Raw genomic sequence first — 27,392 nt, 5'->3', positions numbered from 1 at the left:
GGAGAAGCAATTACAATAATGTGGGACTGAAATTCATTTCAGGCTGCTGTTTTTGGGTTCCCCAATACTGTTCAGAACCTATCCATTACTCTTCAAACAAAACTGAAATCCCCAGTACTTACTACAGCTTGGTGATACCTTCTTTTCAGAAAATTGTTCTATTTAATTCCTCCACGCACTAAATATATCTTGTTCATGCTATCCTTTACTGAGTGACGTAATGTAGCAGTTAAAACGCTGAGAACATACACTGATGGAAAAAAATTCACAGCACCAAAAGTAACTAATGTACAGTAGTAAAATTTTGGGTAAACATTTTTCTAAATAACATATTCAAGTGATTAATATTTCAAGTTCGTAGGTTAACGTAAGTGTGAAATAAGCCATTGCAAACGTGAAATGCTGGTACATTAGTAAGCGGTGTAACAGCCAGAATTCAAGCAATCAAACGTGCATGCATTGTCCCACAGATCCCAGATGTAACTTTGTGTGATGGAGTTCCATGCATGTTGCACCAGGCTGGTGAATACAGGTGTGGTTAGTGGTGATGACGCTGAAGTGGTCTTCCGATGGCGACGCATATGTGCTCGATTGGAGACAGATCTGGTAGTTGAGCAGGGCAAAGCAACATATCGACAAACTGTAGAGTATTCTGGGCTATAACCGCGATATGTGTGTGATCGTTATCCTGTTGGAAAACACGCCCTTAAATGCTGTTCAAGAATGGCAGCACAACAGGTCAGTCACGAGATTGACGTCAGGAAGTGTGGGATAGACACGAGAGCGCTTCATACGAAATTGCATCACAGAGCATAACACCAGGCGTAGGTGCAGTGTGTCTAGCATGCAGACAGGCTGGTTGCAGACCCTTATCTCGCCTCGTTCTTACTAACTCACTCCCGTCATTAGCTCTGAGGAGGAACCAGCTTTCATCAGAAAACACAACAGACGTCCACCTTGCCTTCCAATGAGCGCTTACTTGACACAGCTGAAGCCGCAAATGGCGGTAGTTTTGGGTTAGTATATTGCACCATACAGGGCGTCTGGTTCGGAGGTGTTGTTCAAGTAACCGATTTCTGACGGTTCCTTGTCTCACTGTGGTGCCAAACGCTGCTCAAATTGCTGCTGCAGATGGAGTACAATGCGCCAGAACCACATGTCAAACACGATGGTTTTCCCTCTCCGACCACTACGGTCGCAGGTTCGAATCCTGTCTCGGGCATGGATGTGTGTGATGTCCTTAGGTTAGTTAGGTTTAAGTAGTTCTAAGTTCTAGGGGACTGATGACCTCAGAAGTTTTGTCCCATAGTGCTCAGAGCCATTTTCCCTTTCGATATTGCCACGTGGCCCTTCGGAGCCCCGTCTTCTTGCGACCATAAATTCGAGCGGCCACAGCTAGCAGCAGTCATATACTGTGGCTACATTCCTCTCAAGTTTTTCTGCAGTATCGGAGAAGAAACCTTTAGCTGCTCGTAGCCCTATAAGCCGATCTCGTTCAAACTCAGTGACGCGCTGATAACGGCGTGATTGTAACCTTAAAGACATTCTCGACTGATCACCTCCATTCTTAAAGCTAACTAACGCTCATGGCCGTTACAGCATGTATTTAAAGCAAATCTGATGGGGCGTTACTAACGTCAGTCTTGAGTGACTGACGCGAAATGTGAATGGACATCATCCACAAGATGAAGAAAGACGCCTGTCAACTTTCGTTTATGTCACACAATTTCTTCTTCGTGATGCGGTTTTTTTTTCTATCACTATATTTGGGAATGTAAGTATCCACATGACAATTCTGATTTCCGGTAACTCTCTCAAATAACTTTTGGTGAATACTGGGAAAGCTACTTCACCAAAATTAATGACAATCCTTTTGTACTAAAGTTTTGTGATCTGAAGTAATACTAGTCACAAACCACCAGAATGTCAGTGGTTAATTAAAAAGTAACTTTCCTCTTTTCCCCTTTCGTTATCATTTTCGTCTTCAGTGATTCACGCTTTTAGTGTATGTCCATGCAGCTGGTAAGAGGGTAGAGACATTTTGATGTTTTGTCAGGCGGCATCTGCTTCGGGCTCTTTGGTGTATAACTGTTTCATTCGTAATCTCGATTGGCCATGGACGGATACGAGCGTGAATGGTCACCAGCTCTCCCCCAGAGAAGAGTTTACTAGAAGCGTTTACATTTTTGCACATATCAGTTTCCACAATCTTAAGCTAACTTTCGCGAGATGAAGTATTATGAAAGCCAAGAATCTGGAAAATCTTGGGCAGCTCTAGGGAATTAGAAACTCTGTTGAACACAGAGCCTTAGTCCTTCCCTGATAGCCATCCCACACGGATAGGAGTGCGCTTTGTCCACCTGCAGAAAACGTACAGGACAAGTAGAGACACCCATTCACATGTTGACCATATCTGATGTCAACAACAAATCAGACAAGTAGAAACTGTGAAAATTGAGTAAGACTAGATGGAAAGCGAGAAACCCTCTACCAATAAAGAAATAATAGAAACATTTCGCCAAATGAAGGTGGAACTGACAGAAAGAACATCATTCCCTCCAGATACACGCTCTCACAGACTTACTCTGCAGACCTGTACTCATAGTGGTAGACCTAATGAAGTACTGATGCTGTAGAATTCCCCAGACTTTGGATCTATGTCGTGAATGATATGATGTGAAGGCGGCACTAGGTCGCTACCCTTTTTTTTTCTTAAGTCATCAGTTTTCTGCCAGGTTTGATGCAACCGAGCACCAATTCCTGTCCTGTACCAAGCTTTTCATCTCAGAGCAGCACTTACAACCTCCGTCCTCAATTTCTGGGTGTATTCTTATCCCAGTTTTTCTCTACAGTTTTTGCTCTATTCAGCTCCCTCTGGTACCATGGAAGTCATCTTAACAGATGTCCCATCATCATGTCTGCTTTTTATGTCCTCCCTCAATGATTACTTTGCTGCCATGGCAGTAGAATTCCTTAACAAATCTATTTTGTTCACCAATCCAAATATTAACTTTTCGGTGTTCTGATTTATGTTGCTTCTCATTACTTTCATCTTCGTTCGATTTACTCTCAGTCCACATTCTGTACTCATTAGACTGTTCTTTCCATTCGACACATCCTGTAACTCTTTTTCACTTTCACTCAGGATAGCAACATCATCAGCGAATCTTATCATTGCTGTCCTTTCACCTTGAATTTTAATCCCACCATTTAGTCTTTTCTTATTTCAGTCGTTGCCTCTTCGTAAATAGTTGAACATTAGTACCGGAAGACTATATCTCAGTCTTACACCCGTTTTAAATCGAGCAAATCGTTCTTTTTCTTCCAGCCTTATTCCTTCCCCGTGGTTTTTGTAGATATTTCATTTTATCCCGTTTTTCCCTATAGCTCACTGCAACATTTGTCAGAATTTCGAACGCCTTGTACCACATCAACCGTCGAACGTGTTTTCCTCGTCGACAGACCGTGGGAACGATTCTTGATTGTCCTTTAGTGTTGGTTCCATTATCAATCGCAACGTCAGAAGTATCTCGCTGATGCCTTTGTTTTCCTAAACTCAGAATGTTTTAAGAACGTAGAATTCCGCGGCAGGTGTCATAGCCATTAAAATTCTTCTTGACATTATGCCGAGTCATTGCTAATAACCAACAACAATAATAAACTAAAACCGACGCTTCTGACGAATTGCAACGGCCTTCCTCAGGGCATAATGATTGTCACCTAACATGTCCTCAATCAACCACGACTGTTGTAGTTCTTAAATCAGTTGCTTGCCGTTCGTTTTTGAAACAGAACTCCTGCAACCTCACTTTCTCTAATTCTTTTTTGTGTATTTCATTTTTTTGGAGTGCTCGTTTCAGGGCAGCTCTGCCACTCTCAAATGCTGTGCCTATTGAAATTCCGTTCCCAAGACAAACACTTTATCGCCCACGGGTCAGCAAATACAGTTCTCGTTCGAAAGTAATGGAGATCATCATGAATTTTCTAACACATGTATGTCCTGGTCGACGTCTGATGGGACCATAGATCTGTTTTGTTTAACAGAGTTAACATATTACTTTTGGAATCAAATGGAACACCTACAGCCGTCCTTATGACGTCATTTATTGTATGGCTACCAATTTCGGTGCTTCACTGCACCATCTTCAGGCTTTAACTGACGCTGAGGCTTCACGTTAGTGCACTGAAGCACCAAAACTGATAACCATACAATGTAGTAGATCATATGGACAGTTGTAAGTGTTGCATTTTATTACATAAGTGAATGGCCTAAGTCTCCCAGACCTCCCATCACAAGGATGTACATACAAAAGCGTCATATCATTTTTGGGATATGACGTAGCCAAAGTCTGTGCTGAAACTTATCGCATCCCACGATTTGATGTCTTCTTCTTTAGCCCTCTGTGAAAACCAAATTGAAATTATAAATAAAATTTTCTTTTTAGCATCTAATGAACTACTTATCTCATTCAATAAAGCGTTTAAGATACGTAAATCATCTTCAAAAGCAAGGACTATGATTCAAAAATCCGTCTAAAATTAGACACTTGTTACGAAATACTTAAAAACCAAATTGGTGCACAATCTTCGCCCATATATAAATTGATTTTACCGTTCTGTTTATCTCTGTTTTGTAACCAACAAAAAAGTCCAAGTAAATGTTCTAAATGCCGCATGAAAGCGCTGCAAGAGAGACTGAGATTGTTAAGTCAATATCCAACACATTTGTCAACATCAATGGGGAGGCCGCGCGGGATTAACCGAGCGGTCTTAGGCGCTGCAGTCAGGGACTGTGCGGCTGGTCGCGGCGGAGGTTTGAGTCCTCCCTCGGGCATGGGTGTGTGTGTTTGTCCTTAGGATAATTTAGGTTAAGTAGTGTGTAAGCTTAAGGAGTGATGACCTTAGCAGTTAAGTCCCATAAGATTTCACACACATTTGAACATTTGAACATCAATGGGGTGTTCTTAGACTTAAACATTTAAAATCTTGCCTTATGGGTTTTCTACTCCCTCATTTACACAATAATCACACAGCTATCAGCCTTTTAATGGGACCAAAGCAGTCTCTGAGAAGATAATGTAAACAACTACCAGTAGATTGAAGTACTAAGTGTAAACGTTCACTTGAATCACCATCTTATTTCCTCTGTGCCAAGAAGTAGCTGCGAAAGGTTCAACGATTACAAATAATGATGCACCTCTGATGTTCATGTGGGCTATATGAGGACGATAATCAGGAAAAGCCACAGCCTGTTACTCGGGGGACTTCCCTCACAGAATACTGCTTTGGTCCGCAGGCGCTGCCCGACGAGACTCGACGGCGTCGGGTGCGGCTCCGTCGCCGCCCAAGATCCACCACCAGCACTCGCACCACCACCACCATCACCACCACCACCGCAGCTCGCACCACCACCACCGGCAGAGGAGGGACTCCAGGACGGCGCTGCCCGTCACCGAGGCGGGCCAGCAGCCCAAGTACTACCGGCAGGTCCGTCTCTCCCCTCGTCTGGTGCCACTCTCTCATTCGTTTAGTTTCGACCGCATCTGTATTGTTCTTCATGGACGAGGTATCGATCGAATTTATATCAATATTTGGAGGTTCATATTAGTTTATTGTGTATACAATGATGTGTCCCACCATTTTACCATAGGTAGTACTGCAGCATCAGTCAAAGCTAGAAAAAACTAGATGCACAACCTTTTTGAGTCATTAGAAAAGGTACAGTTTCAATGGTGCGCCCCTTCTCCGGTAGGGTCTATGAAGGTTTAGCCTCTAGTGACGTTCAGAGATTGTGTTCAAACAGCTGTGTGATGGAAATGGTTTTAAAGATGTTATTGAAAATTTTACCTTTTCGATACAACTGGCTTCTGCGTACTTTAAACAGCCACAATGGCCATGTCGAGGAGTCGGAAACTCTGGAGACATCTCTTGTCTTACGATAAAGGTAAGGCTTCATTGTTCACACGTGTCTCATTGGGCTGTGTCTGCCTCCAACATGCTCGGTGGAGGACAACCGTATCTTTCTCCGTGGGGTATTGTGGAAAACGTAGGAGATGTACCGCTAGAAGTTAGGCAATGTATTATAATTGCAGCATGACAGGGCCCACCAACTTTGCCGTAGATGTCAGAGAACCTCTCGATAACGTTTTCCCAATCGTTAGATTGCGAGGGTGTGGGCCAAGGCAGCGGCCACCATTTTCTCCTGACCTCTCCTATGGATTCGTTTCTGTGGGGTAGATTGAAGCGTCGGGTGTACAAGACACCAGCAGATATTCCAGAAGAGTTGGGTGCCCGTTTGGTTGAAGCTGCAGTCGTTACTCGCAAAATGATGGTAAATCCAGCATTAAATCCGCCAAGGATCTCTTAGGGGGCCAACGGTGCACATACGACGTTTGTGTCACAAAACAGAAGTTTCAGTTGATCTTTTCTAATAACCTGTATGCACCCCGTCCTAAAATTAAAATTGAATTATATGCAAAAGTACATTCTAAAAGTCCACTGAACTAATATTCTCTCTTGTATATAAATTTAGACCCTTAACTTTGTATAATACCACGATCTGGCTGCATCAGTAACCTATATGTGAAACTCTTATTCAAACACCTTCCCAATTTACTGCTTCTTGAAACTCTGTTTTGCAGTAGTCTTCTCCATTCTGTAACAAATGTGTAAAAGACTGAGGATAATGATTAGTTTACATAAAAATGTTACACTAAACCACACAAATCCAATAATCGCGTTCAAACAGTTGACAAAAAGAAAAATAATCTTCCACTGTGCCATCAAAATTCTGAAAAGAGACACAGGACAAACAACGTAAGTCATTAACGTTCGGTGTTTTTCCCTCGACAACCACCAGCCTATTAAAGAATCAAAAGTGAATGCAGACCGACATCCAACAAAACAAATGTCCAGATTTCTCCTGAAGCACAAGTAAAGAATAAATAGTCAATCAACAAAGACGTGATATTATTCTGGTAGCATGGAACAGTTCAAATTTCAGTAGTCAGTTTCGCCAATACTCTGTAGCTGCACTCGTCACAGAATTTATGTGAAAGATAACCTCCAAATCCACAGAAATGTTTTATGACATATACAAAACTCAATCAATAGTGAATTTTTTCATGCTAACTACCAGACAGCTTATGGCGTTTTATTCACAGTGATGTGTCACCCCCAAATGGAGTAAAGAAAACTTGCATTTAGGATTCCCACATTGATCACCACAGTACATTTTCCAAATTCACTCATCATAAAAATTTTTAAAAAAATGCAATTCTGTTACACATAAAGCTAGTATTAATGCCACCCAGAGAGGAAAATCGCCTCAGTTAGCACCAGCATTTCACAGGAAGAAAAGACCACTGACAAAAAATCGTCGTTATTTGAAATACCTATCCACATATCAATATCATGGTAAATACTGACAAAGCCGTCGAATTGATCCCTGTCCCAAAATATTACTCCCTTATCAAACATTCAGCAGTACCCCTCAGCCTCATCAAACAAGTTAATGAAAGAGCTGAGCATGAATTACAGAATCTCAAATTCATATTTTGCGACTGTGAGATCCCTTAATAGTAAAACACAACGAATTATCACTCAATTAAACACAAGAAGAAAGCAAAAGAAAAGTTTCAGTATACTCTAATCACTACAGTAATCTAGTCACAAACCTGTTTTGCTGAAATTATTCTTATGTACTACCATGAATGCACCCACAAGCAGTAAAACCTAAAATATGGTGTGTATCAAGAAGAGTGTTTATAAGACCGAAGATACTTGTTAGGATCTACAACTGTAGAAGACAGAACTAAGATTAATGAATGTAATCTCTGTTCACTGTACTATGTTTCCATACTATCAAAAGTGTCTTGGACCAGTGCGAATACACTCCCAGAATAAAATTCTAGTAACAAAAACAGCAATTAAGACGTACAAGATAGTAAATTGTTTCAAATATGTTGAGAAGTTCCTCAATGTACAACACTTTAATTTAGAAAGGAAAATTAATTTATTCAACCCGAACATTTTGTTCAACATTCTATTATTAAAGCAGGTCGTTTTTTTGTTAATTATGGAAACATGAAATGATTTCACAACCTGATTGACACTGTATAGTTCCCAAATTTCATCAACGAATGCAAAAGAGTCTGAATATTCTGCTGAGTAACACATATAGTAAATATTCCTGCAATTAGGCAAATGCCACAAGGAAATAGAATAAGTTTCGAGACACAGTTGGTAAGATCAATTCAAACAGACAACAACATAATGTATTAAATAATTAATGATTCTGAGAAAATTGAAAGTGAGCACACATACTTAAAAATATCTGTTACAATGATCTCAAAATATTAACTAATAGAAACGATAGTTCAATTTGAATACTGTGTTCCTCAGTAAATTCGTAAGTAAGAAAACAAATGTAATAGTCCATCGGACAAGAGAATATGAAACCTTTACATTAGCAAAGAAGTAACCAGAAAAAATAAAATTTCATAGCGTGACAGGATATTTGACATATGTAAAAGGATGACAGACTGTATAAAACAAGTAATATCCTCATAATTTTAATTAAACTGAATCATCCCACATATACACAGAACAACTACATTCCGAATCCCAGAAGCGTAATGACATATGTAGGTTCCCCATGGTCTAGGCGTAGTGTCTCTGATTAGTAATCAAAACATCCCTGGTCCTGGGTTCGAATTCCGCCATTGCTTAAACTTTGATTAACAATCAGCATTAACGGCCGAAGACTTCTGCTAACGGCCTTGTCAAGAGGACGGAAGAGCAGACAGAGTTTCATGATACTCTCTTGCCCTTGGGGTGGGAAACTGCCCTAAAGGCGGAAGAACCAGCAATGATTAATGGGATGAGGACGTAGAAGGCGATAGAAACCACTGCATTAGAATCACGCAACGTGTATCCACAGGAGAAGTGGCTGAATAACCAACGAAAGAATACGAGTCTGGGCGTGGAATGTCAGAAGCTTGAACGTGGTAGGGAAACGAGAAAATTGGGAAAGGGATATGAAAAGGCTCAATCTAGATATAGTGGGGGTCAGTGAAGTAAAATGGAAAGAAGACAAGGATTTCTGGTCAAATGAGTAAAGGTTAATATCAACAGCAGCAGAAAATTGTATAACGCGAGTAGGATTCGTTATGAACAAGAAGGTAGGGTAGAGAGTGTGTTACTGTGAACAGTTCAGTAGTAGTGTTGTTCTCATCAGAATCGACAGCAAATGAACACCGACAACGATAGTTCAGGTGTACATGCAGATGTCGCAAGCTGATGATGAAGAGATAAAGGAAGTATATGAGATGTCGTTGTTGTTGTTCTTGTGGTCTTCAGTCCTGAGACTGGTTTGATGCAGCTCTCCATGCTACTCTATTCAGTGCAAGCTTCTTCATCTCCCAATACTTACTGCAACCTACATCCTTTTGAATCTGCTGAGTGTATTCATCTCTTGGTCTCCTTCTACAATTTTTACCCTTCACGCTGCCTTGCAATGCTAAATTTGTGATTCCTTGAAGCCTCAGAACATGTCCTACCAACCGGTCCCTTCTTCTTGTCAAGTTGTGCCACAAACTCCTCCCTAATTCTATTTAATACCTCCTAATTAATTATTTGAGCTACCCATGTAATCTTCAGCATTCTTTTGTAGCACCACATTTCGAAAGCTTCTATTCTCTTCTTGTCCAAACTATTTATCGTCCACGTTTCACTTTCATACATGGCTACACTCCATACAAATACTTTCAGAAACGACTTCCTGACACTTAAATCTATACTCGATATTAACAAATTTCTCTTGTTCAGAAACGCTTTCCTTGCCATTGCCAGTCTACATTTTATATCCTCTCTACTTCGACCATTATCCGTTATTTTGCTCCCAAAATAGCGAAACTGCTTTACTATCTCATTTTCTAATATAATTCCCTCAGCATCACCCGATTTAATTCGACTACATCCCATTATCCTCGTTTTGCTTTTTTTGAAGTCCATCTTATATCCTCCTTTCAAGACACTGTCCATTCCGTTCAACTGTTCTTCCAAGTTCTTTGCTGAAATCTGACAGAATTACAATGTCATCGGCGAAGCTCAAAGTTTTTAATTCTTTTCCATGGATTTTAATAACTACTCCGAATTTTTATTTTTTTTTCTTTACTGCTTGCTCAATATATAGATTGAATAACACTGGGGACAGGCTACAACCCTGTCTCAATCCATTCCCAACGACTGCTTCCCTTTCATGCCGCTCGACTCTTACAACCGCTGTCTGGTTCCTGTACAAATTGTAAATAGGCTTTCGCACCCTGTATTATACCCCTGCCACCTTTAGAATTTGAAAGAGAGTATTCCAGTCAACATTGTCAAAAGCTTTCTCTAAATCTACAAATGCTAGAAACTTTCTTTTAACTGGTAATTGTATTACTGTCCATGTTTAACACCTCTTGCAGTTGTCTCATCAAATACTGTTCATATTTAACTTTGCTCATTTATTTAATGAAAACTGTTAGACAGCCACTGCTTTGATTATAATGCTAATGTTAAAATGCAGTACCACCACACTCTCAAACTGTAGGTTACCTCAAACACCACAATTTTCGCGCATTTATTTATATCTGTTTATCTTATTGATATTGCTTAAGATCCTTTTGTATTCTGTATTTACATTGATAACTGTCTCTTCTTTTAATTTCTTGTGTGTCACTCTCCATGTTTCATACCTCCTGATGCATCCTGGTCTAGTACTAATGTTATTTTATTTTATTAATTTTGTTTATTAATAGAAACTGTTATGTAGGCATGCTATTCCTATTTTGTGCTAAAGGTTTTCCTGTCTACTCCAGTGTTACTTATGTACAGTTCAGTTTTTACTTTTTCATTGCAAAGATGTTACTTACTGTATGTTTCTACTTCAGTCTAGATGTGTTACTTCTCTTCCAATGTTGTCTGCTAACATTTAACTTCTTTGGCGATAATACTCGGTAAATGTCTGAAGACGGCCCTGTAAGCCGTAAACCGGTTAACTTTAAAAGTAATATTGTAGAACAAAAGCAAACTGGTGCTTTTCATTTATTATATTGTTGCTCCACCAAGAACCGACGGAAGATTCTGTTAATATAAAACCTGGTTCATAAATCTCTGTCTTACCATTATATAATGTATCTGATACCTTCTAGTATCTCCAGGATTCTTCTATGCATACAACATGAGATAATATGAGAAAGGTTATATGACAATATGCGATTGGGACCAGGAATGAGAGAGGAGAATGTTCACGAATCGCAAGAGGGGGACATATGCTTGAAAAAGGTCGGGTGTACGAGAAGATTTCACTTACGATGGTCACTCCAAAGGAAATGCACACTATTTTTTAAAAAAATTCCATCTTTTATTCTAAATGTTTAAAAGTTTTACAGTGTGTAGATACATCCTTTAGGAACAATATTTTTATTTCTCCACATAATTTTCATCCGTCTCAATTACGCCATCTTGCAACCAGCGCCTGTATACCCGCACTATAAAATCTGGACCAAGCTGTTGGGGCCACTGTTTGGCAGCGTGCACAAGGGAGTCATCATCTTCAAACCTTGTTCCACGAAGAGTGTGTTTCAGTTTCCCAAAGAGATGATAGTCACATGGAGCCAGGTCAGGACTGTAAGGCGGATGTTTCAGTGTTGTACATCCGAGTTTTGTGATCGCTTCCATGGTTTTTTGACTGTCATGTGGCCGTCCATTGTCGTGCGACAGCAAAACAGCCTCCTTTTGCCGATGTGGTTGAACACGACTCAGTCGCGCTTGAAGTTTCTTCAGTGTCGTCACATTTGCATCAGAATTTATAGTGGTTCCACTTGGCATGATGTCCACAAGCAAGAGTCCTTCGGAATCGATAAACACCATAGCCATAAGTTTTCCAGCAGAAGGTGTGGTTTCGAATTTTTTTCTTGGGTGAATTGGCACGATGCCACCACCTTGATTGCCTCTTCGTCCCTGGTGAAAAATGATGGAGCCATGTGTCATCACCTGTCACAATTCTTCCGAGAAATTCATCTCCACCATTATTGTACTGCTCCAAAAGTTCGCAGCATACCGTTTTTCTTGTTTCTTTGTGAGCCACTGTCAACATCCTGGGAACCCAACTGGCACAAACCGTTTTTAACGCCAACACTCAGTATTCTGCAAACACTTCCTTCCCCATATCCCAACGTAGGGTGACAATTCGTTCACTGTGATGCGTCTGTCAGCAGTCACTAATTCGTTAACTCTCTGCACATTGTGTGGAGTGTGTGCAGTACGAGGCCTGCCACTGTGAGGACAATCCTCGATGTTGCCGTTCCCGCTTTCATCACGTAACCTGCTTGCCCACTGACTAACTGTACTGCTATCGAGAGCAGCATCTCCATACACCTTTTTCAATCTCTTGTGGATGTTTCCCACTGTCTCGTTTGCACAGCACAGGAATTCTATGGCAGTACGTTTCTTCGGACGAACGTCAAGTGCAGCAGCCATCTTGAAGACATTTTGTGACGGCGCCATTCACGGGAACAGGTTGAACTAAGTTTGAAAACAAGTGGGAAGGATGTATGTACACACTGTAAAACTTCCACACATGCAGAATGAAAACTGTATTTTTACAAAAATAGTGTGCATTTCTTTTGGAGTGACCCTCGCAGGTTACAAATGGTTCAAATGGCTCTGAGCACTATGCGACTCAACTTCTGTGGTTATCAGTCGCCTAGAACTTAGAACTAATTAAACCTAACTAACCTAAGGACATCACACACATCCATGCCCGAGGCAGGATTCTAACCTGCGGTCGTAGCAGTCGCTCGGCTCCGGACAGTAGCACCTAGAACTGCTCGGCCACCCCGGCCGGTCGTAGATTACATCATGGTCAGATAGAGGTTCCGAAATCAGATACTTGATAGTCAGGCGTTCCCAGGAGCAGATTTAGATTACAATATAGTAGTGATTAAGAGTAGGTTGAAGTTTGAAACATTATTCAGGAAGAATCAATACGCAAAGAAGTGGAATACGGAAGTAGTAAGGAATGTCAAGATACGCTTGAAGTTCTCTTAGGTTATAGATACAGTAAGAAGAAGTAGCTCAGTAGGCAGCACGGTTGAAGTGGGCTGGACATCTGTAAAAAAAGGCCATCACAGAAGCTGGAAAGAAAAACATTGGTGCAAAGAAGGTAACTGCGAAGAAACCATAAGTAACAAAAGAAATACTTCGGTTGGTCGATGAAAGGATTAAGTACGAAAATGATACAGGTAATATAGAATATGTACAAGAGCAAAAAGTGAATAATAAGAGTGGTCGATCAAGTACGAAGTGCTTGGATTAAAGGGCATAAGACAAGGATGTAGCCTTTCGCCCCCACTGTTCAAACTGTACATTGAAGAACCATTGATGGAAATATAAGAAAGGTTTAGGAGTAAGATGAAAATTCAAGGTGAAAGGTTATCAAGGATACGATTCGCTGATGATATTGCTATCCTGAGGGAAAGGTAAGAAGAATTACATGATCTGCTGAATGAAACGAACAATCATGAATACAGAATATGGATTGAGAGTAAATTGAAGAAAGACGAAAGAAATGAGAAATAGCAGAAATGAGAACAACGAGAAACTTAACATCACGTTTGATGGTCACGAAGTAGATGAAGTTAAGGAACTCTGCTACCTAGCCAGTAAAATAACCAATGAGGGACTGAGTAAGCAGGACATCAAAAGCAGGCCACCAATGGATAAAAGGGCATTCCTGACCAAGAGAGGTCTACTAATATCAAGCATCGGCCTTAAATCTGAGGAAGAAATTTCTGAGAATGTACGTCTGATAGTGAAACATGGACTGTGGGAGAACCTGAACAGAAGAGAATCGAAGCATTTGTGTTGTGGTGCTACAGGCGAATGTTGAAAATCAGGTGACTTGATAATGTAAGGAATGAGGAGGTTCATCACAGAATCGGAGAGGAAAGGAGTATGTCAGAAACACTGATAAGGAGAAGGGACAAGATGATAGGAGACTTGTAAACGCCTCAGGAATGACTTCCGTGGAACTAAAGGGAGATTGGAATACATCCAGCAAAAAATTGAGTATGTACTTTGTAAGGGCTACTGTGAGATGAAGAGGTTGGCGCAGGAGCACAATTCGTGGAGAGCCGCATCAAACCACTCAGAAGACTGATCATCCAAAAAGAAAAAAAAACAGTCTTCCTATCACAGTACTCAAACCGTATTACATGCAAAAGTATCTCCCAAGTGAGCCCTCAAATGAAATAATGTTTTGTTAGCAAAGTTTAGACCCATGAATTTATATAATAATGCAGTCTGTCTGCACCATTCATTAAATGCGACCTAAAACCGACCAGACTTACTTCATATAGTGTGTTTATAATGATAATAGTAATTAATTAATTGACTTGCCTGAACCTGGCATATTGCTGTAACCGTCTGAATTTACATGGGTTACTTGTAAGTAAATGTGCTTATAGCTCAGTTGTGTGCAAAGGGCGTGCTGGTCCCAGTTTGTTACCGTAACTCACAAATGCAAGACATTAAGTAGTCGCGCTCCATATACAGTGATGGAGTCCAGCTGTGGCAACAACGACAGCAACTGACTTCAGTTCTGAAATAGCACACACATAAAGTCAGAGAGATTTGCCCAACATATTTACTGAATAAGATAATGTTGATCATAGAAACAACTCAAGAAAAATGCTATTGTTGCTGATGGGGAAATTGCATTTATGTGGATTGGTCTGCTTCCTTTTGCAAAGAGGAATTCGGAGTATTATCGTCGGACTTGGAAAAATGTTGTTAGGGAGATTAGGATGACTATGAAAACGTTTCATTAGTAAAGCATATAACTGCTCCCAATATGTAGCTAAGCCAAGATGACATACATAACATTGGAAACAATAGTCTATATGTATCTCAAAAAATACTGAAGGAACACAATGCATGGGGGTGTTAGTAATTTCAAAGCCCTGAAGCCATGTTATAGTAAAGGAGTCATTAATGACATTACAATTATAGAGTCCATTACAATATGTGAGAATAATAAGGAACACTTGGCTGTAACAATAGCTAGGCTAGAAAATTTCACATCACCAAAACCATTTTCAGCAGTTCTCGAAAAAGTTTTTAGACTCTTAAGCTGGGTAAAAGAAGAGTATATACACTGATGAAACACCTTCAATTTTACAAACTCTAATCTGAGGGTTTCTCTCTTTTTCCATCCTTTCTATTTTTTCCACTCAGTCTCGTGTAAGATGTTCATTTTCCAATATCGTCTCTGGCATATACTTACGTTGTTGAAGACTTGATACACCTTGCACCAAAAGCATTGTCGAATACTTTTTATAGATCGAAGAACCCTATGGAAGAGCCTCAGTTTTTCTTCAGTCACATTTTTATTATCAAGCATAACGTCAGAAATGCCACTGTCCAACAATATAATTAATTGCATTTGAGTAGGAAATAACTTACTCTGTGATGTAGTTTTCTCGGAGCTGAATAAATTTCCTGTAATGTGTTTTAAATAAATAGATTTCATCTCTGAACCGCAAACTTTTCTTCTGCTGCTGGCCACAAACGTGACAAGCTATCATGTAGCTTACCCAGAATCCAGTAGATGATGAATTCAAGAGAATGGTAAAGGACAGCATTTACCCTAATAATAATCTCGATCTCTGTGCCAATAGTGAAGAAATGATTTTTTTTATCCTTCTGGTATTTCACCTGCCCTTTAATTTCCCTTTTAGAATCATCGCATCTTACATTTTCTCGTCACATCATAGCTTGTATTCTATCCTTTTTCTGTTTGATCTATCTTCCCTTGTTTTCAAAATCCATAGTGTCAATCTGTCAAACTGTACAAAAAATAGTTATTCTCATTGATAGAAGAAGCATACAATTCATTGTTTTCTACACTAAACAAGAAATATGTACTCAAGGAGATGAAACTCATACTTAATCCTCTATGTATACTTTTCACATATAAAAAGTTTATGTGAATGTTGTGCATTGTAATGTCAACAAGCTTATTGCTGTTATCCGAAGTACCACTGCTGACTTCTGTTTTTTTACTTCTGTGTTAATAAAAATCGCATTGTCTTCCTCTCAAAACTGTACAGTGTTAGCTGAAATATGTACTACACTATAAATCATTTTACTGTCTTCATTATCAGAGAACATACCACAGACCTCTACTCTAGATTTCATCGTATGTTTGATGTGTACTTGGAACAGGACCCATAGGATACGTAACTGGAACGGAATTTTAACTGCTCTCGATACTTTATGTGCACTCATCTATCCTACACATGCAAGAAAATATGTTTCAGGACATTTTATTGTGTCTAAAGGATAATGCTACAGCTCAAACAAATTTTCTATTCCTAGTCCAGGATAATTCTAAATCCAAAAATCTGGTTAGTCATATCATTAAATAGACTTATTGCTGTTATTACATTGTCTCCTGTTTCCCTCATATACATATACATCCTTATCTATTCTCTGCAAAACGTTATGAAGTGTATAGCAGGGGTTACCATACATTGTACCACTCATTACAGCTACTCCCTTTTCTGTACCTGAACAAGTGCAAGCATTTTTAATGTCAATTTTTTTCTGCCATAGGATGAAAATTTTAAAGTTATTTTTAAATTTTTCCCTCAGTGTCTTTGTTATCTGATAATGGATGAACGTTTATTCAACTGCATGCTGACAGTTACTTGTAAAAGCTTAACAGTGTATCAACACTTTTGTGCTTGTGTTACTAGGTATGTTTCGAATGTCTTGTTTGCTACCAAGGATGTCTCACTTACAGTTTAATTATAGGCTCATCTTAAGTAAAGTGTAATCATAGGGTGAAGCTATATTTAACATTCACAAAGCTAACAATATTTTGTTGAAACTATTTTTTAGATTGTGTTACTCAGACTTTAAACCATGATTCGTTATTTCACTGATACAGTGTTGTGATACATACCCTAATGTGCTTCTTTAAATCTGTTTTTCACATTGTTACCTTGTCGTGATGTATACCTGGTAACTCCAAAAGCGTTTGCTCTCTTTGATATCTGGATAATCCAACTCCATTTCAGTTCACTTATCATTGGAAAGTGATGTGAACCTGCTCTCAGTCTGTTTGTTAGATGATTATATTATAAATGCTTTTTGTTCCATAGAGCTGTAGTAAGCAGACCCTCAAGGATGTGGAATATCTCATAAAGCAAGAATACCTTATACACGTGCATATTTAGAAAAAGGAGGCAGTCTGATAGCCCTTTCACAGCTCATTAGTGAAATGGTACTCATGAATGTGGAACTATTAAAAAATTTAAACTTGTTTTCAGTTCAGTGGTAGTGAGTAACGTGTCACTAATATACGATATAAGCTTTCACCGCTGGTGATGAGATCTCTTACACCTTCTGGGCCATTAGGCCATGGCCAATGTATAAAGCTTACTCCTGACGTTTCCTCTCCAACTGCAGGAGATCTCCTAGTCTACAGAAGAACAAGTCGGTAGCTTCAATTGAGGATAATTCTTGAACTGTTATTGACCTATCTGATGAAGATTTAACTGAAGATGAAATTCCTGTTCTAGCCAAAGAAGGCAAATTTCCTGTGATGCCTTTATAACTACCTGTTTAAGATGTAAGAAATATTGAGGCAGGGATCAGTCAACATCTCCAAAACTGGTCTTCTTCAGTTTTTTCAAACAGTGATAGAACTAAGAGTAATCTTAACAAAGATTTAAAGGCACTAACTTTGGTCTATTATTTACGAACACACATTCAACTGAGTTAATTATGTAGTCGTAATTACAAGAATATAACACTGTTGATTTCTCCTATATGCTTTTCTTTACATTTTATATACTGGGGGAAACGTGGTGCAAGTTCTGAGCTGATTGCGGTGTGGTTTTTTTTTTAAGTTTAGTGACAAAGAATTAGCTAGAATCCATTTATTAATGTCAATGAAATTTTAGTGGGCTGATCTTTTAAAGACTACACATGATTTACAAATTTGGATTTTGGTTATATATTGAAGATACACATGAAAGGTAAGGGCTTTATGACTGAACAGAGTGAAATACATATGTAATTAACTCTCATTTCAATTAAGCCTGATAGCTTAATACAGAACTCTTTCCTATTGACTCCCTTCGTTTTGTGTCTAAAAGGTAAGATGGGATTCATTTTCTGGCATTTTCTTTTACACAACGATATTCTAATTTGCTTCGGAGGCTTAATGTAATTTACACAAAAAGATTTCTTTGATAGATAACAGAGCCTACAATACATTATCTAATTAATTATTTACAGTCTCACTTTATGTGTAACCAACCTCCTGAATATGTGTAAACAGCGTTCTGAATATTGGAATTCGATAGGAAACCCAGCTATGATCTGCACATTAGTCAGATGCTTAGGAAGCAGACTGTATTTGAAATTTTCTCAAGTTTTCTAAAATACTGGCCACAGTAAAACTGGACAGAAGTATCATGGTTTTCCTTAATTTCATTTCCTACACACAGACGCTTGGCTTTAGCATATTCCAGACAGTTGGAAAATATTCCAGTCCTAAATGATTTGTTACACAAACATCTGAAAATGTTACTAAACTTAGAAGAACACTATTCATTTAACTTTAATAATATTTTAACATAATCACTAGAATTTTTCATTCTAAATATTTTATGGTTGACCAAAGCTTTTTTTTATAATGACTGGTATGAGATATTCTGTGGCAGGATCTATTGAACATAACAATCCTATACTTTCAATAACTGTTTAGTGCTTGTTAAAAAAGTTTCATGTCCATTACCAGTATACCTCTTATTCTTCAGGCTGTCAGGTCCTCCCAATCTTTATTTCAAACATTGTCTTTCTTCATTGCACTACATATTATCTATATTTTTGTTAGTATATTTTTCTTGATAGGTGTCCACCTCCATAGTATAGTGATAGCATTTCCACCTACCACACAAGGGACCCAGGTTTGATTCCTGGCAGGGAGTGGATGTTGTGTGTCCTTCATCATCATTGACCCGCAAGTCACCGAGGTGGCGTCAACTAAAAAGGTATTGAAAAACAGCGGTTAAACTCCCCCGTATGGGGACTCCTGGCTAACAGTGCCATTCGATCATTTCATTTCATTTCTTGTAAGGAATTTGCTTGGTGTCTATATTACTAGCATTAATATCTTATATTACACCCTGTAATGAACTATAGTCTCAACATCACAGATGTTTCTCATTGACCAGTATTGCTTTCCTTTTGCTCTTCAAGATACCTTTAGTCCTCGAGTAATCCATTGCTGTTTCTTTAATCTTTGATCTAATCCGTGTTATTTTTGTGTGAAATAGTGGTAAAGACATTTATTAATAAATTTCTTGTATTTTCTGTTCATTTAGTGAGCACTACATAGATCAGTCCAATCCATGTCTTTGAGCAGTTTGCCTAAATGATTAATTTTTGCCTCAGTGGCTCCTCTTCGAAACATGGGCCATGTAGATTATTATCTTCGTTATTAACAACATTTATTTGTGTATCACATTCTGAGAGGCCACTACCAATTGATGACCATTACATTTCGTGCATTCTCACTTCATTTGCAATTACCATGCTCACTATTATATTAACTTCTATTAACAGATCTCATTTTACACATAAACACCTATGCATTGATGAGAAATTTAGATAGCATGTACATTTGCGGCATAATGCATACCTCATTACCATACTTGGACAGTATGGGACATTGTTTTGAGATACCATAAGTGATTTATTTCTTATTAGGGCTACATTGTTGTATTAATCTTCGTACATGGAAAGTTTGGCGAGGCACGTCATCATGTCTGTGTCTATTACTACTGTCTCATTGGGGAAAAATTATTACAAAATTATATAGCCAATAGTAAAGATGTATATTGAAGAAGTGTTATTATTCATAAATTCTCAAATCAACCATTTAAAAGGGCCAAAATGTCTATAATGACAGGTTTCAAATTTTAAAAATCGTGTTTCGAATTTCAAGTCATAACTTCTCACGCAGATGAGAGCAGAAATATGAGTTTATAAACATGCAAGAGACTAATGAAAACCAAACTACCATGTGAAACAATGATCTTCAAAACTTACACTACATACAGCAAATATTTTTGAAAACCAACGTTCTATAATCAAAAACTAAAACATTGTTATGGTTACCCATCGTAAATAATGAAATCATTTGTTTATTATATTCAGAGAAATGTTCGACTATCTGATTCCTCTTACACTGTACATCCAAACTATAAAAGTCAAACAATGCAAATATTGTTACAAACTATAAACATCATAATTCAATTACTTCTCATTTCTTTCCATTTTTACCTATATTCTATATGGACGCTTTATGTTCCACTCTTCATTTAGTATTACTCAATTTTTTTCTGTGTTCTGTATACTTCGTTGCATCTTCAACATTTTAGTTTAACTGTGCATGAAGTACTTTGCATCTATGACATATAGTTTTCCACAATGTCTCATTCATTGTGACTCTACTTACTTAGTGTTCATATTGAATTTTTGTAGTATACAAATGGGCGATTTGTTCTGCAACATCATTTCTATTCACTGTACTAATTTCAATGATTGTAGTAATTGCAGTGTCATTAATTAATGTCCTATACACCAGATAGTAGTTTCTTCTGTAGAATACGATAAGTGATTTAAAGGATATCTAATGATGTGTCACCTACATGGTAGAGTTTGGCTAATGATAAGTTCAGCAGTTTCAGAGATAGTTTTGTAACACTCTCTGCTTGTGACTGGTGAGACCTGTTAATGCTGTGTTAGAATCTTCAAACATGATATAAAATGTACACTTCATATTGGTCTTATCGTCCTTTACTTCAGTCCTACATTTCTTCATCCTCAATACAGAAGTATGCAATTTATTCATTACCTTTCTCTACTTTTTCATAAATATTGAACTGGGTTCTCAGTGACTCTCATTTATGATATTGAAGCCAACTATTTTCTTCAGAAATCTGAAATAAACATCTGATCTTAAGTTTCCTGTATCAAACTGCTTTACATGTCATCTTCTCACTAAAAGCAACCTATCACCCAAGAGTCTATATACTTATCATCAACATGTATATTTCATTTTATTGTTACTTTACAGGAATAATGGTAATTTTATCTTCTACAATAATATTTCATTTACCACGATTTTTCTGTTGTCATTTTCATTCTTGTGTTTTATTAGTTGTTCATTTCATTTTAAATTTTTTTGTCGTATTCCTCTTTGCATTTTGAGGTTATTATGTACCCGATTGTTGACCTGTGCTGCATTCAACCATGAGATCAAAAATTCGGTCAGCTTTAGCATACAAGATTATCCATCATTTAATTACAGTTTGTACATTTTCTTAAATAATTACTTTGTTTTTTCCTTCTTTTTTCTGGGTTAAAAGCTAGTGAAAGATTTTAAGTGAATGTTTAAATATCTCTATTAACCCATTTTACATACATTATGTGACAAATTTTGAGGCTACTCTGATCATGTAGGAATGATATTCTTCTCTCAGAAAATGACTGAGTACTGTGCTGTTGGTAACGAACTTGTACAGGCTGTTTTCAGACCCCCACAGAACTTTAATTCTTATATCATTGTAGACATATTATATAGCAGGATTCATAGTCGGTGATGTGGACTAATTTTAAAGGAACTGCAGTATTCACTCACTGAGCACTAAACAGAGACATGGTTTTCTGGTGACTGACTCTCTCTTAACAACTGCACATACAGTGTATCACATGCACATGCACATTATGTTGTTATTATGTTTCTGGCTGAAGAACATAACACGAACGAGAACCTCAGATTTTTGAATGAGACTTTGAAAGTATCATTGAAGCATTCTCCCTTTACTCTGTACAGGAATACCCCATAATAGCTTGTAAGTGAATAGCTTTTTCCTTTGTGTGCATTATCATGAACGTAAACCTGGGATTGTTAACTGGCTACCTAAATGTGCTACTGAGCTCAAAGCCACATCACTTGCATGAAATCGAAAAGAATCATGTGTTTGTTAAAACCGTTCTTATTCATAAGCAAGTAAATAAGCAAACCAATAATTTCCCTCTCAGTAGACTTGGTCAGTGCTAACTATATGAAGCAATGTAACTGTTTTAAAAAACTGCAATGTCGACCTGTATGAGAATGTAACCTGATACACACGAAAATTTCTGCACTGACATTTGGCCCTGGAAAAATAAAGAAACTGACAGAACCTACTTTGCGCAATGGAAACGAAACAATCACATATTATGAATCTCACATGCGAAATGAAGAACTGGCAGAAACTACAACATAGCAAGTCTGTATAACGGTTAAGGAAATGCTTCTAAACTAATTACTGTAGGTCTAAGTCGGGTTCATAATGCCAATGAAACACATGAATCAACCTTTAAGTAGTGAAAATTCAGTAAGTAGGGAACTGATCATAGAAAACAATTATGGAAGCTTATATGAAAATTCTTTAATCTAATGATTTACATGTTACTGTAAATTAATTCAAAAGATCAATCAGCAGAATAATGATCAAAACTCGACTGTGACGAGGGTGAAGTGGATCAACAATGCAAGTCTAAAAAAATAAAAATAAACATTTCACATGAAATAATACCTTGTTCTTCATTTCAAAACTTTTTTAAGTCCATATATCAACATATATTCTTCCTCATAATAAATAGGCAACTCACATAGTTCCAAAAATACGTCCATGAATTACACAGTACACTCAACTAATCCCTGCCTGCGGCACACTGCAGCTATCCACTACTGACAGTCAAAGATTCTACGAATCTACACTGCTGCCATCGCAGACACAGAAGATACTGTTGTCTAAAAACATTTTTCTGGCCACAATTTTTCAAATATATCATTTTCCTTTACAAATATTAACACACCCAATAACATCATCAAAAAATAGCCATGTTACAAGCTTACAGGCTATAATTTCAATTTTTCATTTTCTGGGAATATAATTGCTATAGTCTTATTTTCATTTTCATTTTTATTTTGGTTTAGCTAATTTTGTCTTCTGTTGTCACTATTCAGTGAATTACTTAATGAGTTATTCAGTGAGAAAGAGTCATATGGTCTTACTTGGCCTGACGAAATATTTACATTTATTTATTAGCTGAGTACCATGCATTGTCTGGGTACATATTCATATCAATCTTCTATCCATCTCCTGCTTCCCTATCTCCACATCCATCTGCTCCTTCACCACGTCTCTGTTCCTCTCCTCTGCCCCTATTTCTGTCCGCCCCTTCACCTATCTCCTCCTGCTCCCCCCCCCCCTATCCAATTCCATGTCTCCCTATCTTTGCCCATCTCCTCCTACCCCTCTGTATCCATGTCCTCCTGACCCTCTCTCTTGCCATCTCCTCCTCCCCCATTTGTGACCATCTCCTTCCCCTTCGCTGTCTGTCCATCTTCTTCCCCTCCCCTCTCTTTCCAGGTTTATCACACTCAGTCCAAAAGGTGGTTCTTAAGCCCCACAATATTTCTTTATAGGTAGTAACTAATATTCGTATCAAATTTGTTTGAAATCATACAAGGGTTTTAGGATAAGCCTTTTATCCGTGGCTTTGCCCACGATGTACATAACATATACTTAACGTATTTCATACCAATTTGTACACACATTTCACATGTATCTCTAGCAAATTTCGCCCTGTGGTTACATTTTCACATAGCTCAAAGTTTATAACGTCCTATCTCTTGAACTATGTTGTATTGTGATATATTTCTGTATGTACATTCCATGGCATATGTGGATACTGTCTGTGAAAGGTGTTCCGGATAAAACTGTAGCAACAGAGTAATAAATTTGAATGTCTTGCATGATGTGGCAGTTTCCTGTTGTCGTATCTCCTGAACTATACATCGTACAGTGATATAATTTTGCTGGTACTTTCAATGGTACACTTGAATACTATTTGCAAAATGCGTCACTAATACAGTAAGTATCAAAGAAGCAGTAAATTGAAACATCATGCTTCATAGTGAGCGATTAAATTATTTCCCTTTGTCGTTTCTTAGGGTTTGCAGCGAGAAATTGCTTCGTAAAGGTTTGGAATTAATGGTGAAGCTTGTTGCATGTCATTAAATGCTCTCATTCTTAGATACTGAATAACTATAGTATTCGCACGTCATGGACTTCACTGCTTCTCCACCACCACCTCCACCCCTTTGACGGGTATGTGGTTTATAGCCCCACAGAGATTCTTTACAGACAGTAAGAGATATGTGTATCCTGTTGGTTGAAATTCGTTCAGTGACTGAGGAGGAGATGTGTGACATGCATGTACATTACACACACACACACACACACACACACACACACACACACACGGTATAGGTATGCGTATTTAAATGCAGAGATATGTAAACAGGCCGAATACAGCGCTGCGGCCGGCAACGCCTATATGAGACAACAACTGCTGCTACAATGACAGGTTATCAAGAGTGAGTGTCAATGTGGTGATGTAGTCGGCGCAGGAGCGATGTTTCAAAATGGTTGGAATGGCTCCGAACACTATGGGACTTAACATCTGAGGTCATCAGTCCCCTAAACTTAGAACTACGTAGACCTAAAGGACATCACACATATACATGCTCAAGGCAGGATTCTAACCTGTGACCGCAGGACTGAAGCGCCTAGTCCCGCTCGGCGGCAGCGGCTGGCAGGATCGATGGGACACAGCATATCCGAGGCAGCGATGACGTGTGGATTTTCCCACATGACCATTTCACGACCGTACCATGAATATCAGGAAACCAGTTAGTCATCAAATCTCCGACATCTCTGCGGACGGAAAAATATTCGGCAATAACAGGACCAGCAACGACTGGAGAGAATCGTTCGACAGAAGTGCGAACCTTCCGCAAATTACTTCACTTTTCAATACGAGGGCATCAACAAGTGTCAGCGGGCAAACCATTCAACGAAACATCATCGATATGGAATTTGGGAGCCGAAGGCCCACTCGTGTGCTTATGAAAATGCACGACACGAAGCTTTACGCCTCGACTGGGCCTGTCAACGTCGGCATTGGGCTGTGGTTGATTGGGAACATGTTGCCTGGTGGGACGAGTCTCGTTTCAAATTGTATCGAGCGGATGTACATGTACGGGTGTGGAGGCAACCTCATGAATACTTGGGCCCTGCATGTTAGCTGGGGTCTGTTCAAGCTGGTGGAGGCTCTGTAATCGTGTAGGGTGTCTGCAGTTGGAGTGATATAAGACCCCTGATACGTCTAGATGGGACTCCGATAGATGACACGGGCGTAAGCAGCCTGTCTGATCACCAGCATCCACTGATGTCCATTGTGCATTGCGACCAGTAGGACAGGGTACACAATTGTTACGTACTGGCACCAAACTTCCCAGACATGAACATTATTGGGTATATGTGGGATGCCTTGCACTGTGCTGTTCTGAAGAAATCTCCACCCCCTCGTACTATCACGGATTTATGTATAGATAAAACTCTATGACAGACAAAAGCAGACAATTAGAACGTTCTAATTTTCATATTCCTGTTAACTTTGACTAATTTCCTACATTGTTGTTAATTTTATACTAAATTACTACATTTTTGTTAATTTTTACTAATTTACTACATTTTTGGTCTCTCAGTTCTGTCAATTATGCATATAATGAGTGATGACCGCCCTTTGGCAGTTACTGTCCCTCTCGCTCTGACAAAGATAGATGCCACATTCTATGACAAATGTAGCTTCACTAAAGTGACTCCGCACGTTGGTCTGCAGGAGCAGCGGCCGTCGACGTCGTCCACGGCGTCGGACTCGGGGCCGTCCATGGCTGTGCCCGCGCCTCCTCCGTCCTCCTCAGCCGCCGGCGCTGCAGGCACCACCTCCACCACAGCGGACGTCACCAGCTCCAGCATTGGCACCAGCACCTGTGGCCAGGGCCTGCCGCCGCCCACCATCATCACCAGCTCCACCACGCCGCCCGCCACCTCACCCAGTGCCGGGGTAGGTCCTCAGGGTGTTTGGCATGATCTGGTTTAGTGCTGACTGCCTTTTTTTTCCAACATTTAGTGCTACAGCAGGAGTGGAGCCCAGTATCTTACAGTTTGAAAGCAATCCTGTTATAGATTCATTTCTTCCTTGTCAAAATTTCACATAAGGTCTCGTTCATACCATATGTAGCACAAAGTATCCCATTACTTGTGTTAGTGTGAGGTATTGGTGTCATTTGAATTGGCTGCATCCGAGAACTGGCATGTTTTACGCTTATAATAACACTGCTGATTTTCGATGTGGTTCTGTCTTGGATCACTTTATATGTTATCTCTCTCTTTCTTTCTCTCCCCCCCCCCTCTCCATACACACATCATATTCTTATTACACATTTATAAATTCTCTTATGGACTAGAAAGAGATGTGAAGCAAATGATATCAGTTTGGGGTTAATTTCATCACCTATTAGATTTCTTAAATCATTTAGTATGTCGTTCATATCTCACTCCTTTCTGTGCCACAATAAACCCAATGACTTATAAGTAATTATGCTTCTAATATTATATTCATGGATATTACTGTTATTTTGTAACTTTCATTGGCTTTTGGCAACGAACTTCGTAAGTTAATTACTTTTGAATACATTGTGGGAGTGAACAGTGATCAATGTTGTTGTAAATATTTACTATCAAAAACAGTCTTGATCACAAATTATTTATTCCAGTGACCAGTTTCGACCACAACTTCAGACCTACAAGTCATATACAAAGCTTTGATTAGAGAGCTACATACGTTAACGAAAATACATAAGGCTACAAAGCTATAAAACGATGAATAACAACGAGTAAGAACCTCCTTCTGATGGTAAATCACTACTGGAAAAACCAGTGCACGTCTTACTATATATATACCGGAGGCTCCACCCACCTCTGACAGAGTGATGTCATTGCTAACCAATGAGTTTTAGGTCGAATAGCAACGTAAAATTTCTTAGTTAAAAAGAACATTGGCCAGAAAGGAAAATAAACACACATAAAACTTAGCTTGTTCAACAGCTATTGTCAGTTAACAAGCGTTAAAAATATTTACAAATGTAGGATAATTGAATATCGTTCAGACATTACGTGGGTTGCACAGTACATGGTTGTGATCAAGACTGTTTTTGATAGTAAATACTTGGAACTTCGTAAGGCAGTAAATGCTTAACTGTTCAAAGAAGGTGCCTATGAGACTCATGTAAAAAATAAACTGCATTTTCAAATGGGATATGACTGTGCTAGCGAAGTAATACATTCAAAATCTGCAAGCTGTAA

General features: G+C 38.8%; 1 protein-coding gene across 1 annotated transcript in view; it reads left to right on the top strand.

The window, feature by feature from the left end:
- Positions 1-27,392, top strand: part of LOC124716740 (serine/arginine repetitive matrix protein 1-like) — a 105,359-nt gene that overhangs the window by 26,470 nt on the left and 51,497 nt on the right. The window contains exon 6 of the mRNA XM_047243284.1: positions 25,778-25,963. Coding sequence (XP_047099240.1) covers positions 25,778-25,963 — 186 coding nt within the window. The remainder of the gene's footprint in view (positions 1-25,777; positions 25,964-27,392) is intronic.

Source organism: Schistocerca piceifrons, chromosome 9 (assembly GCF_021461385.2).
Source record: "Schistocerca piceifrons isolate TAMUIC-IGC-003096 chromosome 9, iqSchPice1.1, whole genome shotgun sequence".
NCBI lineage: Eukaryota > Metazoa > Arthropoda > Insecta > Orthoptera > Acrididae > Schistocerca > Schistocerca piceifrons.
This window is presented reverse-complemented; position numbering and strand designations above follow the sequence as displayed.